General features: G+C 43.4%; 1 protein-coding gene across 4 annotated transcripts in view; it reads right to left on the minus strand.

The window, feature by feature from the left end:
* Positions 1–2400: 2400 nt before the first annotated feature.
* The window catches only part of EDA2R (ectodysplasin A2 receptor), a 28811-nt gene continuing 13683 nt past the window's right edge, over positions 2401–17528 (minus strand). For 2 of the 4 annotated variants that reach the window (XM_074278673.1, XM_074278676.1), the window contains 7 exons: positions 16763–16873; positions 15339–15517; positions 13828–13913; positions 12901–13065; positions 7489–7614; positions 6636–7063; positions 2401–6537 (listed from right to left, as the gene is read on the minus strand). In XM_074278673.1, coding sequence (XP_074134774.1) covers positions 6502–6537; positions 6636–7063; positions 7489–7614; positions 12901–13065; positions 13828–13913; positions 15339–15517; positions 16763–16849 — 1107 coding nt within the window. In that variant the 5' untranslated portion in view covers positions 16850–16873 and the 3' untranslated portion in view covers positions 2401–6501. Of the gene's footprint in view, positions 6538–6635; positions 7064–7488; positions 7615–12900; positions 13066–13827; positions 13914–15338; positions 15518–16762; positions 16899–17528 lie in introns of all 4 variants that reach the window. The other 2 variants (XM_074278674.1, XM_074278675.1) reach the window with 1 other exon arrangement.

Below are 17528 nucleotides of genomic sequence, written 5' to 3' on the forward strand. Positions count from 1 at the left end.
TTGGAAAGCAGATGGTAGACATAAGATAGAGATATAGGTAGATAGATGGATAGAAAAAATAGATTTATATACACACATAGGAGGAGAGGGAGAAAGAGGATGGGGAGAGAAGGAGGGAGGAGACAGGAGAGAGGGAGGAAAGAGACAGACGGTCAGAGAGATAGAGGCAGAGGGAGACATCTCAAAGAGTTTTGTATTTTAAGCATTTAGAAAACCTGATTCTAAGATGGGATGGTTCCATAGGTTTGGACTGAACCCCTGGGGCTTCTGATGTCCAGCTCCAATCCCAATTTATGATCATCTAAGTGAGGTTAGCCTCAGAGTTCTCCATCTGTTGGCCAGGTGATTTCTGCAGTTGCTATCAGCTCGAGGCACTGGGCCCGTGTTATCGCCAATCGTAGATGCAACTCTTTCTATCCTGGTTTGGGGGTTTCCAGCGTCCCTGGACAAGCTGCCCCCACCTGTAGCCATCCTGTCCAGACAACTGAAGTTATTCTGAGGTCTACTGGTGGAATACCACTGTGGGGGCTGCATGGCTAGATGCAGGGCAAAGCTCCAGGCCCAACATTGACTCCAAGTCAAAGAGGAGAACACTGAATCGGCCTAGAAATATGCAAGTGTTCCGGACCATATAAAAGGATCATTAACAACCAGGCAGGAATCTCTCAGCAAAACAATTAGATGCCTTCATCAGACTCAAGAAGGCTTGCACCCCTCATCAGGAGGAGGGAAGTGGGCTGAATCAGCACAGCCTGGCAGTGGTGCCTTGGAAGATAGACCTGCCTAGCCTCTTAAAGCTTCAGGAACCATTTTATATAAGGTCTTTTCTCTCAACTCTTAACTTTCTTTCTTAAGAAGCAGGCCTTAGATTCAATCTGTATTCACTAGCTCAATTCTGTTCTCAATTCTACCTTTCTTTCCTCAATGTCCTAAGTGAAGCTTAAAGGAAAATAATTTTCAAGATGTTAGCTCAACTGTCAGTTTCCTAATCTCACATCCCTCATCCTCTAGAGATCCAGTGGGCGACAGAGAAGCCGACAAGAGACAAAGTTTATCCACCCTCATGTACCAGTTGGCACGTGGAGACCCAGAAACTCATCAAAACGCCAATATTGCTTTGTTTCTTTATTTCACAGACAATTAGGAGGTTACTTAGAGTACCAGAAAAACAGATCCAACATATTTGAGCCAAACATGCAAGATGTCCAGAGATCTGCAAAACCTCCATAAATATCTATTACAACAGAAAATCAAAAAATCATACATTTAATATAAAATTCTCAGGCTTTTCCAAGTAAGGGGGCCACTAAGCCCCTAGATAATAAGCGAGCCAAGATGGAGCAACCATGGGGAGGAGACGATTACCCCCTCTCCCACTCCTCTCCCCCCCCCCCCCCGCCCCAACCTCTTGGGTTTGAGAACAAGCCTTCAAATCTTAAACTATCTAATAATTCCCTGGAAATGCTGCCAAAATACATATGGAGCAGTCATTCCATTCCCCTATGGGGTTCCCTGCTTATGCCCCCCTGCTTCACAAAATAGCCTAAAAGGCTATTTATTAGAATTTTAGAATTTAGAGCTACAAAGACACCCAGAGGCCTTTTCTTTATCAATAAGGGAGGGCGCCAGTTCACATGAGTTAACACAGCCAGGATTTAAACTCAGATTTTTTAACTCCAAGTAAGTAATTCTAGAACTGGCAGGCAATGTTTTCCCCAACAGCGTCCCTCATGGTTGGAAAACATATAGATGCACATCAGAATTTTCACACCAAAGGGCAAGAACAGAGGCCAAGGATACCAGTAAATCTTGGAGCCGGGGCCAATTTCTTGCCTCTGCCACTGTTCGCTGGTGTGACTGGGGCAGCCAATCAGTTCATCCCTTTATTTTAGGCCTCACCCACATGGTCTCCGATTGCCCTTCTAGCTCCACATCTACGAAACTAATAAAAACAACGACAAGAAAAATCATAAACAAAAAAAGCAACAACAAAAATCCATTATTATAGTCAGACCGACCGACAATCATAGTGACTTTTGCTTAAGCCAACTGTGATATGTTAACAAAAGAAAAGCTTTTTGCTGCTTGTCCCTTAAAAGCTGCTTTTAAAGCAAATTTCATCTGAGAGGGATCAAAGAAGAAAATGGTGGGGAGAAGTGGTCCTTTTCCTTGGTGTCCCAGTATGGAGGGTAGGGTGTGGGGAGAAGGAACCATGTGGGAGAGTGAAAGATAAACAGGGAAAAGACAATATTTTGGCAAATGAAAGGCAGCTTCTGCCTCCTTCTCTCTCCTCTTCCTCTTCCTTCATCTCCTGCTCTTTTTCTTGCATCTTTCCTTTCTACCCTTTTCTTTCCCTCCCCCTCTCTCTCCCCCTTTCTTTTTTCCTCTCTTCCCTTTTCATCTCTTCATTTCTCCCTTCTTCCTTCTCCTTTCTTCTTCTGCCCTTCTCTGTCTTCTCCCCTCCCCTTTGGTTATCCCTTCCCCCCTCTCACTCATTCCTCCTCCCTTTCATTCCCAACCTCTCTCCCAGGCAGCAGTTCTCACCTATAGAACCCACTGGAGCTTTCCTGTATTTCCACAATATCCCCAACCCTTCTTCGTAAGTAAACAGAGCTTTGTTCAAATCCCACTTGATGACAATGGATAGCATTAGAACTTTTTAAAGGAAGTCGCTAACTGAATTCAGCCTTCGAGAAATTGAATCCTCATGGCAGCCACTTGGGAAGGATCTTTCATTGGGATGAATCAACTACCAATTTAAAAAAAAAACCCTTCTAGGGAAAGCACAATACAATATATAATAACAGCAATATAATAATCACTCGTCACTCAGTTTATACACACTTCTAACTAAGGAAAGTCCTCACAACAATTGATTCCCTGTGAGGTAGGGAAGTTTAACATATAAGCTTGTGTAATCCCCAATTTACATACACAGTGTCCATATCTTCCAGCATTGAGCAGTTACTGGGACTCAGAGTCCTTGACCATTTGCTAATACAGCACGAGCCGTGGTTTAAAAAAAAAAAAAAAAGCCTCCGTCAAGGACTTGGGAATTATCATTCATGTCAACAGGATTCTAGTTTCATCATCATTTACCACTAGATGAAAAAAAAGGGGGGGGGAGGGGATGGGAGAAGGGACTGGAAAAGAAAAAAAAAAAACAAACAACAGAAAACATATCCCATTATTATAGAAAAAAAGGAGATGAGGGGATACAGTAACCTGCAAAAAAAGAAAGAAAAAATTAAAAAAAGACCTTGCTCCCTTGCCTGGACTAGACTGCCACATCCACAGTGATTTTACTTCGGGTGCCCCACCTTGGCCTGTCCTGGGCCAGATGGATCTGGCCTATATATAGGCAGCTTTGTTTATCCAAAATGAATGATTTAATATGGTCCTGAAATCCTTGGTCCATGGCTACTGCCTGGCAGCCTCAAAGGTGGTAATCAGCTACCCCAAAGGACTCAGTTGTTCAGTTGCCTACATTCTACATTAGCTAATGGCTCCAGAGAACCTATAGAGTTTTGGATTCAGGAATAACAGAACAGATCCCAAAGGGGTTTCCTAAGTCACCAGTGTGGAAAGTCCTGAGTTATACAGTGTTTGTAGAAAAAAAGTGGGTCTCATCCCTTTCACCCCGCCACACTCCAGTTGGCCCCAGATGGGATTAGGATGGAGGGGATGAATTGGATGACCCATTAGCACCAGTTTGATGGGGAATTAATTTGGCCTTAGCAAAGGCTCCAAGGTAAGAGTCACATTTGATAGGAAATATATGCTCCTCTTTCCCTAAGAGTCCAAGAGCACACCTCTGGCAGCAATAACATCCAGTAAATATGGGGCATACCCCCTTTTCCGAGAGCAGAGACTTGAGCACCTGAAGGCTTTGGAAAGGGGGAAATTGGGCCTCTTGGCCAGTTGGCTGCTCTTAGGCTCACGAAAGCATAGTGGTTTGGCAACTAGCCAAGAAGGAGGAGGAGGAAGAAGAAGAGGAGGAGAATGAGGGAGGAAACAAGGGTTGCTTCTTCCCTGTTACCAATATGTGGCAAAAGAGCTCGAACACGATCCTCTCTGAAAGCACATTCACAAATTACAATTCTTGAACACAAACCATGTAGTCTGAACTGCTACTTCAAAATCCACAGAAAAAGAAAAAAAAAAAAAAAAAAAAAATATATATATATATATACATATATATATATATATATATATATATGTATAATCCCCAGTGAGGTTAATAAGAAGTCATGCTGTGCCACAAAAAGACTAAATTATGAAAAACATAGGAAAGAATAAAAATTTTCATTCAGATCTGGAAAAGGGACACAACATACCCCTCACTCGTTCTCCAAATCCCCAGTTTTATCAAGAGGGGGCCAGTGAGGGGAGAAACTATAAGCCTATCACTTTCAAAGCTAGTGCTCCTCCCCATATCTCCCAGAGGAGGCCAGAAGAAACTTTTTAAAAAATGGTTTATCAAAAAATACTCTAAGACTGTCTTCAGATCTTCCTGAAAGCCACTGGATTGTGGTCATTTCACCAGCGTTTCTCCCTCTGGGCCCCTTTTGTTGACCTTGCCCCCACTGCCCACAGTGAGCTAAGCACATGGAATCTGTCGGGGCTGGTAAGTCCCTGGCCATGATCCAAGCTGGATCTGCTAGTGCAATTTTGCTCTACTGCTGTCCCTAAATTTACGCCCAAGCTCCACCTCACCCCAACTCCCCATCCTGCCGTCATTTCCCTCAAAGCTTCTGGAAATTCTGGAAAAACGAGACCGTCAAAACCATTTTTAGGCTCTCTACAACAAATGTCTCAATTATAAAAACAAATACAATGAAGCATCCCACTCTAAGGGAAGGAAATCAGATACTTACTATCTCTTAAAATTCTGGAAAAATGATAATGTCAGGTTCTGTATAAATGCAGTTTATAAAAAACAAACAAACTGGGAAATGTCTTGGACTGCATACAGAGCCATCCCCTCTCCCATCCTATCTTCCTCACTCCCTGTTCAAAGCGCCATATACATCATTCCCCAAAGATAGGGAAGGGAGTGAGTCCAGGGCACAGGAGTGGGTAAAGTGGGCAGACTGGATATTGTAGTATCCAGAGTTAAGTTTCAAAATACAACCTAGATTCATTCCAACCCCTGGGCAGGCTCCCCCTCCCCCAATACACACACATGTCAGAGATCCCTAAAAGCTGAGAGGGATTGAGTAATTCAGACCAGAAGGAAGAAGAGAGCCCCTGTGGTGTTCCTAGCCTCTGTTAAGAGGGTGCCTGCTGGGGATCAGGGCCTGTTCAGATGGAAACGTGTTGTGCAGTTTCTCTGGAGCTTCTGGAGCACAGCTGGGGGGGAGGAGGCCCACCAAAAACCTGCTCCTCCCCCAACATCCCCAGGTGGGGGAGAGGCACAACCTGAATATTCTGGGGTTTGTTAAGCTTCTGAACAGCTTCTTCTATAAATTAAGTTCTTGCATCATTTCCATCCATCAGAATAGTCACAGGGCCTTGTGAAAAAGAAGGTACTCAATAATTGTTAGTCTTGTCAGAGCTGACAGGTCACAGGGGAGGGGAGAAAAATACAGTTCAAGTCAACTGGCTATCAGCCTTGGCAAACCAAGGCTCTAGAATCTTGGGGTGGGGGGGATGACTGTTCTAGTAAGTGACAGACAGATATGAGGCAGAAGAGGTCTTGAATTCACAAAAGCACCATAAATATGATCCCTGAGCCCCATGAGGGATTCCCTATTCCAACCCCCAGTCCTTCGGAGGTCTTTGAGGCTGGCATTCCATTTTCAAAGGAAAAAAAAAACAAAAAACAAAAAAAAAAACATTTGTCTTCAGCCCAAATTGTGGCTGAGGGATCCCAGAAGTAGCTGGGAATAACACCGGGCAAGCACAAGTCTTTACCAACCAGCCACAAAGTCCAAAAGGTGGCCCACAGAATGGGCACTTCCTGAGTTGGTGGGGATAGGCATCGGAGACGACCGGCTCATGGAAACCATCTGGCCCTGGGCTCTCGAAGCAGAGTCTGTTTTTTTCCCAGGGCCCACCACTGTTTTGGCAGTCAGAGCTACCATGGGTTTTTCAAGTGAATGTTCAAAACCCATATAAATTCAGATTCTTCGCCAACCTCTAAAAAGCTGGAGACTGGGGGAGGGGAGGTTGATTGAGGTTTAGATATGCTGGTAAAAAAAAAAAATCTCATTTTTTTAACACTCCCTCTCCCCGTTAGGTTTCTTTGTGGAATTTAATAAAAAAAAGAAAAGAAAAGAAAAAGAAAAATACAAGAAATGTCCAGTAGCCTCAGTGGCAGCACCCGCTCCCCTTGCCCAAACACAAGAAAGATCATTCAAATAGTGAAATCAGTTGTTTTTGGAAAATGGAGGGAAGACTAGCCTAGGGAGCCAAACTGCACCCCCCACTTGCAGAGCAGATATGGAATAAGTCATCAGTACTGGAGCTCGAAGTCCATCCGGGAGGTCGCTTGCCAGTTTACCAGGATGTGTGGCCACCGTTGGCCGAAGAGACCTAAGGAGGAAGCAAAGAAGGCAGTTTAGACCATTGGGATCTCTTACCCATCTCTCTCTGTATTCCCCACCCTACTGTGACATTAGGCTTATAGTTACCTTGAAGGAAGAATCTGGGGCAGGAGACTTTCCCTCTAAGCGGTACAGAGAAGGGGTGAACCCCACTCTATCGCCGGTGCCCCCTGGAGTGGCCCAGGTGACAGCTTCCCTGTGTCCTTCCACACTGGCGTAAGGGCTGCAGCTCGAAAATTTGTGAAGATCCAGCTCGGTACATTCAACGGGGGCATGGGCCCAGCACGACTGTGTCTCCGAGGCGCAGGAGGGAAGTGCCAGGGGGTGCCCCGTTGGATCGGCTTGGGCCTCCGAAGGCGGGCAGCTATGGATGAGGGCCTGGGCAGCGTCAGTGGTGCTGCAAGCCAGTTTCCTGGGATAAGGCTCAAGGTTGGACTGTAACTGATGAAGCCGCTCGCTTTCCTTCGCTCTGAGTGCCGGACTGTCAGCCACAAACTGAACCGAATCCTCGGGGGCTGGAAACAGGAAGCCAAAGTCAAAGGCTCGCTCCCACAGATCAGACAGATTCCAACTAGGGCATCTCATGTGCTCACAACCGGGCATCTTGATGGGTTGGCCATTACTTGTCCCCTCTATAGGACAAAAGCTGGGAAATGGAATCCTACCATTGTTTTGCCACCAACTGTATACACTTTGCCCTTCTTTTTCACTTTTGTAAAGGCTTTTCAATGTTCACACCTAAGCTGGGAAGTAGCTGGCTCAAGGAACAGAACTCTGATAAGGAGTTCTGATTACCAGCCTTGTGGAGAAGGCTTTGGTCCACTGGCCAAAGGATCTAGAAACCACCTGAATATGGGCTCAAGCACTTTGGCTTTATTAGGGAGCTGCCACACTGTGGAAGGAACCCCAAGGAATTAACCCAGAGGGAAGCGGCACTCACCTCCATTTTGTTCCACAACGGGACCGATATTCTTCATGCCCAGCTCTCTGCTGTGGCATAGACCTGCATAATCAGAAGCCTGAGATATTTCTCCCTGTCCCCGAAAGTCTGGAGACCCAATGAAGCCTGCAGGGGAAGGAAAGAAGGGAATGACTGAGGAGGAAGGCAAGCAAAAGGAAGAGGGGCCTTCCTCTATTACTCTCCTCCTTCCCAACTATTCCCTAGCTTCTACCTGCCAACAATTGTGATAGCAGCTCTCCAAGCCAGGCTTGTGTTTGTGTTTAGTATATTAAGATAACAAAATGGCAGTGGCGGGGGTCTCTATGCAAAGGAGGGGTGACAAGATCTATCTGCTTTGTTACTTGACCACTTGATGGCAACCTCTAGGGACAGTTTGCTAGTTAGGCGCAGGGCCCAGGCCTGGATGGTAGGCCCAATACTAGACACTGGGCCCAGTCTTATCCTCTGGAGCCAGTCTGCCTTTTGGTCTAAATATAAAGACCTAGACTAGTGCTGATTGGTTGAGCTCTGAGACTTTTCCTCATCCATTTTGACCAAAACATTGATTGCAATGGAGGGAAAGGTTAGAAACTGTATCAGTATCTGACTGATCTTCACCTCAGGTCTTATCCCCGTACCCAGGATTGGAGACAAGCCAGTGTGTTGGAAAGGACTAGTTAACATAAGTTTGAAGTCGGGGGACCTGGATGAAACTTTGGGTCCTCCAGGTACCTCATTTTCCTTTGTTGGGCCTCAGTTGCCTTATCTGTACAATGGGGTTGGCCGGGTTTTTGATCCTGAAACCTCTGGAACCATATTCCACCACTCTAAGTTGTCTTTGATTACAAATTCAAGGATAGCCAGTTCTACTTTACATAGAAGGGAATATGATTTTACTATCTTTATTTTCAGAGATAGTTTTTCCTAATGGTTCAAGACACTGATTAATATGCTGATATATAGGTACTTTTTGAATTATTTTTATATTACAATTTATATTACATTACATTTTATGTTATAATTTACATTACATTTACATAGAAGGGAATACGATATGAATATGTTTTGAAAATAAAAAGATATTTTTTAAAAAAATAAATGCTTATTGATTGACCAATGTTGTTTCCCCAAAGTGAAATGGAAGCTTCCAAAAGACAGGGACTTTGTAACCCAGTGCCTACTCAAGGAACTGGTACATAGTAGGTGATTAATAATAGTTAATATTGGTATAGCACTTACTCTGTGCTAGTTACTACACTAAGCATTTTGCAAACATTGCAAATTATTACAAAATATTACAAATTAATATTTCATCCTTACAACAAGCAAGGGAAGTAGAGGGTAGCATTATCCCTGTTTAGCAGATAAGGTGTGGCAAATGGATGTGAAGTAACTTACCCAGGATCACATATTTTTAAGCTTTTTATTTTCAAAACACATGCATAGGTAATTTGCAGCATTCAGCAACCTTGTGGAAAAAACCTAGGTTGTGATCCACATTTAGTCCCTGCAGCCCTCTCTCTGGGTGCAAAAGGCTCCAGAATCACATATGGAATTCAATTCTTCCCAAGTCTGGACCTGGGGGCTCAAACCACTTGTACCATCTAGCTATCCCTGCTTGCTGTTGGATGTTTTTATTTCCAGAAATCTTTTTTGGGGGGTGGCACCTAGTAACACTGTCTAGGAGCAGTGACCAAAGACATATTTGACCTCAAGATTTTATTCTCTTGGACCGTGTCCCTTCTTGGCCTTTTTCATTCAAGAATGAAAATGTCTGGATTTAGTGGCTGTTCCATATAGAAATCCTACCAATCTTTGGCTCATTTAAATTGCCCTTCTTTGATTATTATCTTCCTTTGATAGATGAGGCTTTGAAAAGTTAGGGTACCCTGCTAATAACAATATAGTCTGAGTCTCGAGGGTTCAGCTGCCTCAAATTGGGCCCATCTCACGGCCACTCAAGTCTCACTTATACTAGTGTCAGACCCTGGCTTGAAGAGGAAAGCCAACTCTATTCAGAGCCATTTTGACTCAATTGCCTGCTTTGCAAGAAAAGACTGTGACTGAGCTGGAAAAAAAATGGAAGTCTGCCCTGTTCTTAGCTGTCTTGGTGAATCCAATCTTTTCTCTGGTGACTTACTTGTACAGCCTTATGAGTGACACTTTGCTTGGCAATTCTTATTCTTGTCTCCTGCTTGCTTCCCACACCTAGCACTCCATCAGCCACATGGTTCCAGATATGCCATCTTGTTCATCTCTTCAATGCTCAACCTTGTACCTCTCCAACTGCCTTTCAAGCAAGGCCCTGGCTTCTCCTGTATTGACAGGAGTATGATCCTTGGCCTTAAGGGAGCCAGGATCAGGTGATATAGCATTGGCAGAGACCTTCAAATTCACCAGATGTTAGCCTCTAGGTTTACCAATGAAGAAGTAGGCCCAAAAAGGGAAGCACCAAAGGTCATGCAGCTAGATGTATCCTTTTGCCTTCAAATCCAGCATTCTAGTCACTCAAAACTTAGGGTATCAGAGCTGGAGACAAGGGAACTTCCATTTTCTCTCCTACAGCTCTTTGTGTCATCCTAGCCCTTTGCTATGCAATCACCCACCTATCAGTATTCCGGGTTATCTTATCATATATGGGCCTTAGCCCTCCTGTCCCCTCTCCTCCATTAAATTAAACTCTTTTGGGGCAAAAACAGGGACTTTTTGGAAAATAACTTAAGGTTCTTGGGAACACTGACACATTCACTTTTGTTTGCTAGGCACTGGGGATGCCTTTTTCATGTGTTTAGAAAAATAAAATTCTATTAAGAAAAGAAAATGAAAGAGTTCTGCAAACCCCTTTTCTATGCTGTTCCCCATGCTTTTTTTCAGACTTCACTTTCTCCCCCATAGGTACCTCTACTTTTCTCTTCATTGCTATGTCTCCATGCTCTTACCTGGGAATCTTAGTCCCTTCCACCACCTCCACTACCACCTTGAAGCAGGTGACTCCCAAATTTCTAACCCCATTCATGACATATCATCTAAGTCCCAGACTCTCTAATCTCGCCAATACCATCTAGACATCTCCACTTGTTGTCCCACTAACACTTCAACTCAACAAGACCAAACCAATGTTCATTACATTCTCCCTAAAACTACCTTACTGAGGGACATGCTGGTAAATTTTTAACATCAAGCTCTCTGAAAATGCAAGAATTGTATTATTATTATTATTATTATTATTATTATTATTATTATTATTATTATTATTTTCTCCTTTCTGAAGTCAAGCCAGTCAACAAAACAACTGATCAATCCCTGATTTGGAGCATTTGCTGATTTTTGAGATGTATATGCTCACTTGGAAAATTTACAAACTGTTCTGTATGTGTTGGAACCAACATATCCCAATCCTCATTTTTCTTGATTAAACTAGCCTTATATGTAGTATCATTTTTTCAATTTCTATTTTTTCTATTTATTCTATTTTTATTTACCATTATTTCTATTTATTATATTTAAATACATATAAATAATAGTTTTTATTTTCAAAATACATGCAAAGATATTTTTCAACATTCACCTTTGCAAAATCTTGTGTTCCAATTTTTCTTTTTTCTTTCTTTCAACCAACCACTATTTGTATCCTCAGTACTTAGCCCAGAGTTTGGCATAAAGAAGGTACTTAAGAAATGCTTATTGACTGACTGACTGATCTGAGAAGTGCTTTATCTTTTTAAGTATCATCAAATCCTGGGTTAGTAGTATGGTCTACTCTATGATGGTTCCACTATCATCAAAGATGAGAGTAGTTCATTGTACAAATGTGGGCAAATTTATTGTATATTACATCTATTTGTTACTTTCCTCTTCAGTTTCGTCTTCAAAGGTTAATGGGGTAATCTTGTTGAGGGACATAGCACACAAATTATCCTTTACTGTTTTCCACTGTTTTGTGAGAGTATATTAATATATATATATATTATATTCAACTATATTGTGAGACCATATTAATATATGTTATATTCAACAGTATTTTTTCATATGAGTTTATTCTAAATCCTTGATTACAGTGTTTCTCGTCTTGGCAAGAAGAGCAAATGCTTGGTGAAAGTGGTTTCTGGGCTCTTTTGGCCTCCTTGTTATGGTACTACTTTACATCTGCTACATTTTTGTAGCAAATGGTGATGGCCAATGTCAGTTTCTTTTTCTTTATCCATTGCTCATGTTTCAGGGTCAACAGCTTACTTGAATACCTCAGGATGGAGCTGCTATAATTGTACACAGTGTCTTCTCATGTTCATCCTTTCTTCTAATTTGGTTTGGGTTTTGACCTTTACTTTAACCAGTCAATGATCTGATTGCACAGACACCTGATGCTAAAAATGACTCCCACATGAGTAACCAGCTGTTTTCTGTTTGTCAATTTTATTTTTCATCGTGCTGTTTGGGGCTAACTACATTGAGAGCCTTCTCACACTCTTCTGAAAGTATTCATGATTGACAAGGCCGAGACCACTGAGTTCGCTCTACAAGCTTTGGGGTCTTTTTGGGCCTTAATCCCAAACATATTTTCTCCCTCCCTTCCAGATGCCCAACTCCATATTTTCAAGTTTTTTTTTTTTCTGGTAAATATGATTTTCTTCCTGGTGAATGTTCATATCCATATCCACTCATCATATACATTACAAAATCAGATGATCCAGTAGCCCATAAAATGCTACTTCTTATTATTGCCTATAGGCCCAATGAGTCTACCACGAGCAAACCTTTATTTCCCATTCTGAGGAGATCTCATGAGTTCCTTTCATTTTGCTAAAAATTATACTTTATATCTTCCAGTTTAATTTTCAGTAAGAATACTAACACAGATCTGATTTGCTTTTTTTCTTAAAGTATGATGTTTACACAGAGTTTCATAGATACTATTGAGAGAGATTTCAAAGGTCGTCTAATCTAAACCCCTCATTTGACAGAGGAAGAAACTGAGGCAAGGGAAACAACTTGCCCAGATCACACAGGTAGAAAGCAGCAAAGTCAGAATTTGATCCTAGAACCTATGATTTGAAATCAAGTACAATGTCTACCCTGTCTACCTGTCTTCCCTCCAGGTCCCAGAAAATTCCTCAGTCAATTGGACCTCACTCATGCTGCCCAAGAGGTAGCAGATAGACTGGTGAACTGAGTGTCAGGACATGGAGGCAGGAAGATGAGTTCTATTCCTGCCTCAGACATTTTGTAGCTCTGTGTACATGAGCAAAGTGACTTAATCTTAACTTCCTCATCTATAAAATGGAAATAATAATAGCACTTACCTCCTCGGGTTGTTGTGAGGATGGATCAAATAAGAGAATATAGGTGAGACATTTTATAAAATTTAAAACAACGTATAAATGCTACCTCAGCATCATCAGTATCGTGCCTTACCATGCCGGAATTGGCGCTTGATGAAACGCTTACAGTAGATGATGGCAAAGGATATGAGGGCCAGAACGAAAACAATCAGCAAGCTGCTTGTTAGCACCATGAGTGTGGCTTCCTGAGGGGGCGCCGTGGGCACCTCAAGCTTCACAGAGCTCAGTCGGAAGGCACCTGTATTATAAGATGGGAAGGAACAGCAGAATGGGTCTCAGTTTTGCTGAGTGGGCTATTTCTAGGCCAGAGTCTACCTTCTTTTGTGGGTCTCTCACATTCTAGTGTCAAAGGCCTCTCCTCATCCTGGTTACTAATAGGTCGTTGCATTGACATCCCCTTCCTACTGGGGTAGTGTGGTGTGGTGGAAAGACTTGGGTTGTGAGAGGGCATGGGTTCTGGGCCCTTCATTTGTTCATTGTATGATCATAAGGCCTAATCTGGGCAAATTATAATCCTTCTCAAACTATCCACAAAATGAGTTCGTTAGACTTGAAAATCTCCAACGTTCCTTCTAATCCTGATGTTCTATCATCAGAGGAACTCAAAACATCCTCATAGGCCCTTTTCAAGCCAAGGGCGGACAATACCTTATTGGTTATGTTAAAGCAAGTATTCTCTTTGCACAAAGATTGCACCAGATATATGACTGCTCCAGTTCTGTTAGTTTTGATATGCTTCCAAGCCTTTCTTTTACTTTTTATTGAGGAAATTGAGGCCCAAGTGACCCAACTGTGCTCCATTCACTATCCACCATTGGTCTAAAGTCCTCTTTTCATGGCTCAGACATTCTATGGCTTGAGGTCCCTCTGGATTTTTCCCAGCTGATGGTTCTACGTTCTCCTTTCTGTCCATCCCAAGAGTCCTTATGGTGCTTTCTGGGCTCCCACCTCCCTATCCTGCTAACTCTATCTCCCAGAGAGAAGTTGAAAAGGTACATACATTGAACCTCCGACACAGGGGTCTGCTTGGTGCATGAGATGCACTCCTGGTCCTGAAGGCCACCAATTCGGGTCTTACAGTAGAACCTGGAGATGAGGAAATAGGAAAAGAACTTGAAGAAGGTAGATAGCCTTCCAAATGTGTAGAGATGCTCCATCTCTAGATCTGTTTTTGAAGTCTAGAGTCAGAAAACTGTGCTTCAATCTGGTCTCTTCCACTTACTATGGCCCCAGGAAACCCTCAGCCTCAGTTTCCTTCCCTGTAAAATAAGAAAACATGAACTAACTGACCTCTGAGGTCAGTTCTGGTTCTAAACTAATGATTCCATGAGGGACCCTGGTCTCTAGTTAGTCTCAGATCTGAAGCTGGAAGCAACCGCAAAGATCCTATCATCCTTACCAGTTTGGTAGGATCTGGCCTCACTTTTAGGTGTCTGTGGAGATCAGTCATAGAGGGAAAGCAACCCCTACTTGGGCATGAGCTGAATTGATCCTAAAGAAACACCGCCATTGTATAAGCATTTACCGATAGCCATTTGGTGGAGGCCAGGCAGATACCTTTGTCTTACATGGAGCAGCCAGGCCAGAAAGAATACTCTGTTAAAGGATAGAAGACATGGATCAGAGACCAGATCCTGCCACTTACTCAAGCTGACCTGGGGAAAGTCACATCTATAGACTGCTCCTCAAGCCCCTTTTACATAAAATGAGGAAAAGAACGTTGTTAAACCTTCAAGGGTTCTCTGCACAGGGCTTTGCTCAAGGGCCCGTCACATGTTACACTGTGCACCCTTAGAATCTGCAGCGAAGAGAATACCTTGTCTAGACTCTATCTTCCCTGGCTAGTAGTGACCTAAGAAACTTCTTTTGAATGAATGAAGTTAAGAATATGTGTTTTTACTCCTGAATCAAGGAATGTTAGGGATGCAAATTTTATAAAATATAGAATGTTAATGATAGACCAGAGCTGCAATTTGATCAGTCAATAAGTATTTTGCATCTGGAGGGCAGCTTAGCAGTGTGCTCTCTCTCCCCTAAGCCAGGCTGCCTGGGAGAAAACATGTTTACATAAAGGTATATATAGAACATAGGATGTCAAATGGAAGGAATCCCAGGAGTCATCTGGAGCTACCTGCTTTTAAATACAAGAGAACTGAGACTCCAAGGCCAAGGGATTTGCCAAGGCCACACAATCACTTAAACACCTGAATTAGTCTCTGAATCCAAGGTTATAGGTTTAGACATGAATAGTCAATTGTGAAGGGACTTCAGAAGGCCAAAGAAGGAATTATGCAGATGAGAAGGCTAAGGTCTGCACTGGTAAAGTGATTTACCCATGGTACCCCTGTAAGCACATGGCCATCACCTCAGAAAGTTGTTAAGCTGTTGGTTAAGCAGGATTAAATACATGACAGCATTTTAAAAGACATAAAGTCCTCTGGAAAAGGGAGTGCTAGCTTTTCTTCCCATTGCAAAGAATCTGGGGTCTCCACGTAGGGGAAGTCGGCTCACCTGGGGAGACAGTCTCCACAGACTCCATTGGAAGTGGCAGTGCAGTTGACTTTCTGGACTCGGTTGATGACAGCACAAGTTAGGCAGGCTTGGCAGCTATGGTGGCCCCAGCCACTTTTATATCTTCGGGGGGGACAAGGGGTACAGAAGGCGTCTCCTCCTTCCCCATAGCCACATTCCTAGCAGGAAGTAAACAGAGGACAGAAATTGCAGGTTATTGATTCTCCCTGGAGAGCCTGAAGCTCATCTAATTCAACCCCCTCAGAAAGATTTCAAAATGGTCATGCAGTTGGGAAGGCTTTTGATCCCAAATGACAGTTTGCCCTTATACCATCAAGATGAGAAGAAGTTGAAGAAATTAAGGCACTGAGAGGTTAAGTCACCCACCTGGGGTCACCCAGCTCATAAGTGCCTGAGGTGGTATTTTTAACCCAGGTCTTCTTGATTTCAAGTCCAAGTTTCACATAGAATTGAACAGGTAAGACCAAGAACAATATAAATAAATTAGAAAAACATTTTTTAAAAACCCTCGTATCTGTCCCAAAGTAGAAAGGAGTATTGGAGAGATTCCCCATCACTGTGTGTCTCCCAGTCTCCCAAAGTCCTTATCACTGAAGGTCTTCAGGATCCTGTGTTGAGGATCACATCCTGGCTCTGCCAGTTACTACCTCTGTGACCTTGAACAAGTCATTCACCTTGAAGAACCTGTTTCCTCATTTATAAAATGAGTCAGAATCTATCATCTCCTGAGGTTCCTTTCAGCTTTAAATCCTAGGATCTTGCTTTCATGGAGGGGATTTCTGCTAGATTAAGTGTGGGACCAAGAACCCTTCTGAGATCTCGAAGTACTCGAATTTGGCTCTGCCATTTGCTACCTTTCTGATCTTAGCAGAAAACTTCTGTAGAAAATTCACCTTGGTGACCAAGGATGGTAAAAAGGGCTGTATAATACAGCTGACTATTGGAGAATGTGGTTAACCAATGGGATTAAAAAAAAGAAAATGAGACTTGGTCTAGAATCTCTATGGCTCTTCCCTGTGCTAACAGTTGTCTCAAGAGGAGGCTCATGACAGGGGCACCGACCAGAGACAATTCTCAGGGCTGAGCCAGACTGGACTCTCTCCAAGGGTATTTGGGTATTTGTCCCAGATCCCAGAGAGGAACAGTTACCTTCTTGGAGACAGGAAAGATACAACTGGGGAGTCCTCCCTCTAGTCCGCCACTACCACCTAATCTAACAGACACTTTTTCAAAGCCTCCTTCCCAAAGAGACATTGCCCACAGGACCATGGGGATGGATTCAGCCTTCCAGATTGGAGTTGCCTGATTTGGGCATTGATCGCTTCTGTATCCCTTCAGCTCCCTTCCCCCCCCCCCACTGTTTTCAGGGCATTAAAAAAAAGAGATGTTCTAGCTGGTCTTACCTTGGAGAGCTCCTGGCCAGGGCCACACTGTTGGCAAGTGACACAATGTCCCCACTGGTCCCGGTACTGATTCTCTTGGCACTCCATGTTGCCGGTCTGGGAGTAGGGAAGCTGGGAGTGGACACCGAGGGAAGGTCTGAGAAAGGAGCAAGGAAAGATGTGGCTGCTCACAGTGCAGAGGGAGGGACACTAGCCTTGGATTTGAGGTTCAGGATTGCTGCTATTTAACTAGCTGTGGGGCGGCTTCCTTCTCTGTCAAATGCCACCCAGAATTAGGGACTATGCTCTTGGCAACAAGTGAGGTGCAGAAATAGCCTGGTGTACTGCCAAGAGAGCTGTGGGGGGTAATGTCAGGGAGGGAGTGGGGCCATCTCCGAATCAGTCCTAGCTTACCGAGGATGGGGGCAAATCTCTTAACCGGCTCCCATCCCCCTTTTCCTCATCTGTACAAATATCACTCCAATCTCCGGATTTGGTGAGAGGAGCCCAGATAGGAGCCAAGGTGTTTAGAGGGCTTAGGAAACAGAAGAAGTTGGACTCTTTCAGGGCCTTTGCTAAGTTTCTTTTTTTAAAGGGAACACCCTCACACCACACTGGTAAAGACACTGGCTTGGACATTGAACGACTTGACATAGCATCCCTGTGCCATTACTATTGTCTTGTGCCTGTGAGGAAACTGCTTACGTTTCCTCAGTCTCTGTCTTCTTTTCTGTAAAATGGCCATCGTTATATTTTGACTCCCTGCCTCCTAAAGATATTTCAAGGA

This window comes from Sminthopsis crassicaudata, chromosome X (genome assembly GCF_048593235.1).
Source record: "Sminthopsis crassicaudata isolate SCR6 chromosome X, ASM4859323v1, whole genome shotgun sequence".
NCBI classification, from domain to species: Eukaryota; Metazoa; Chordata; class Mammalia; order Dasyuromorphia; family Dasyuridae; genus Sminthopsis; species Sminthopsis crassicaudata.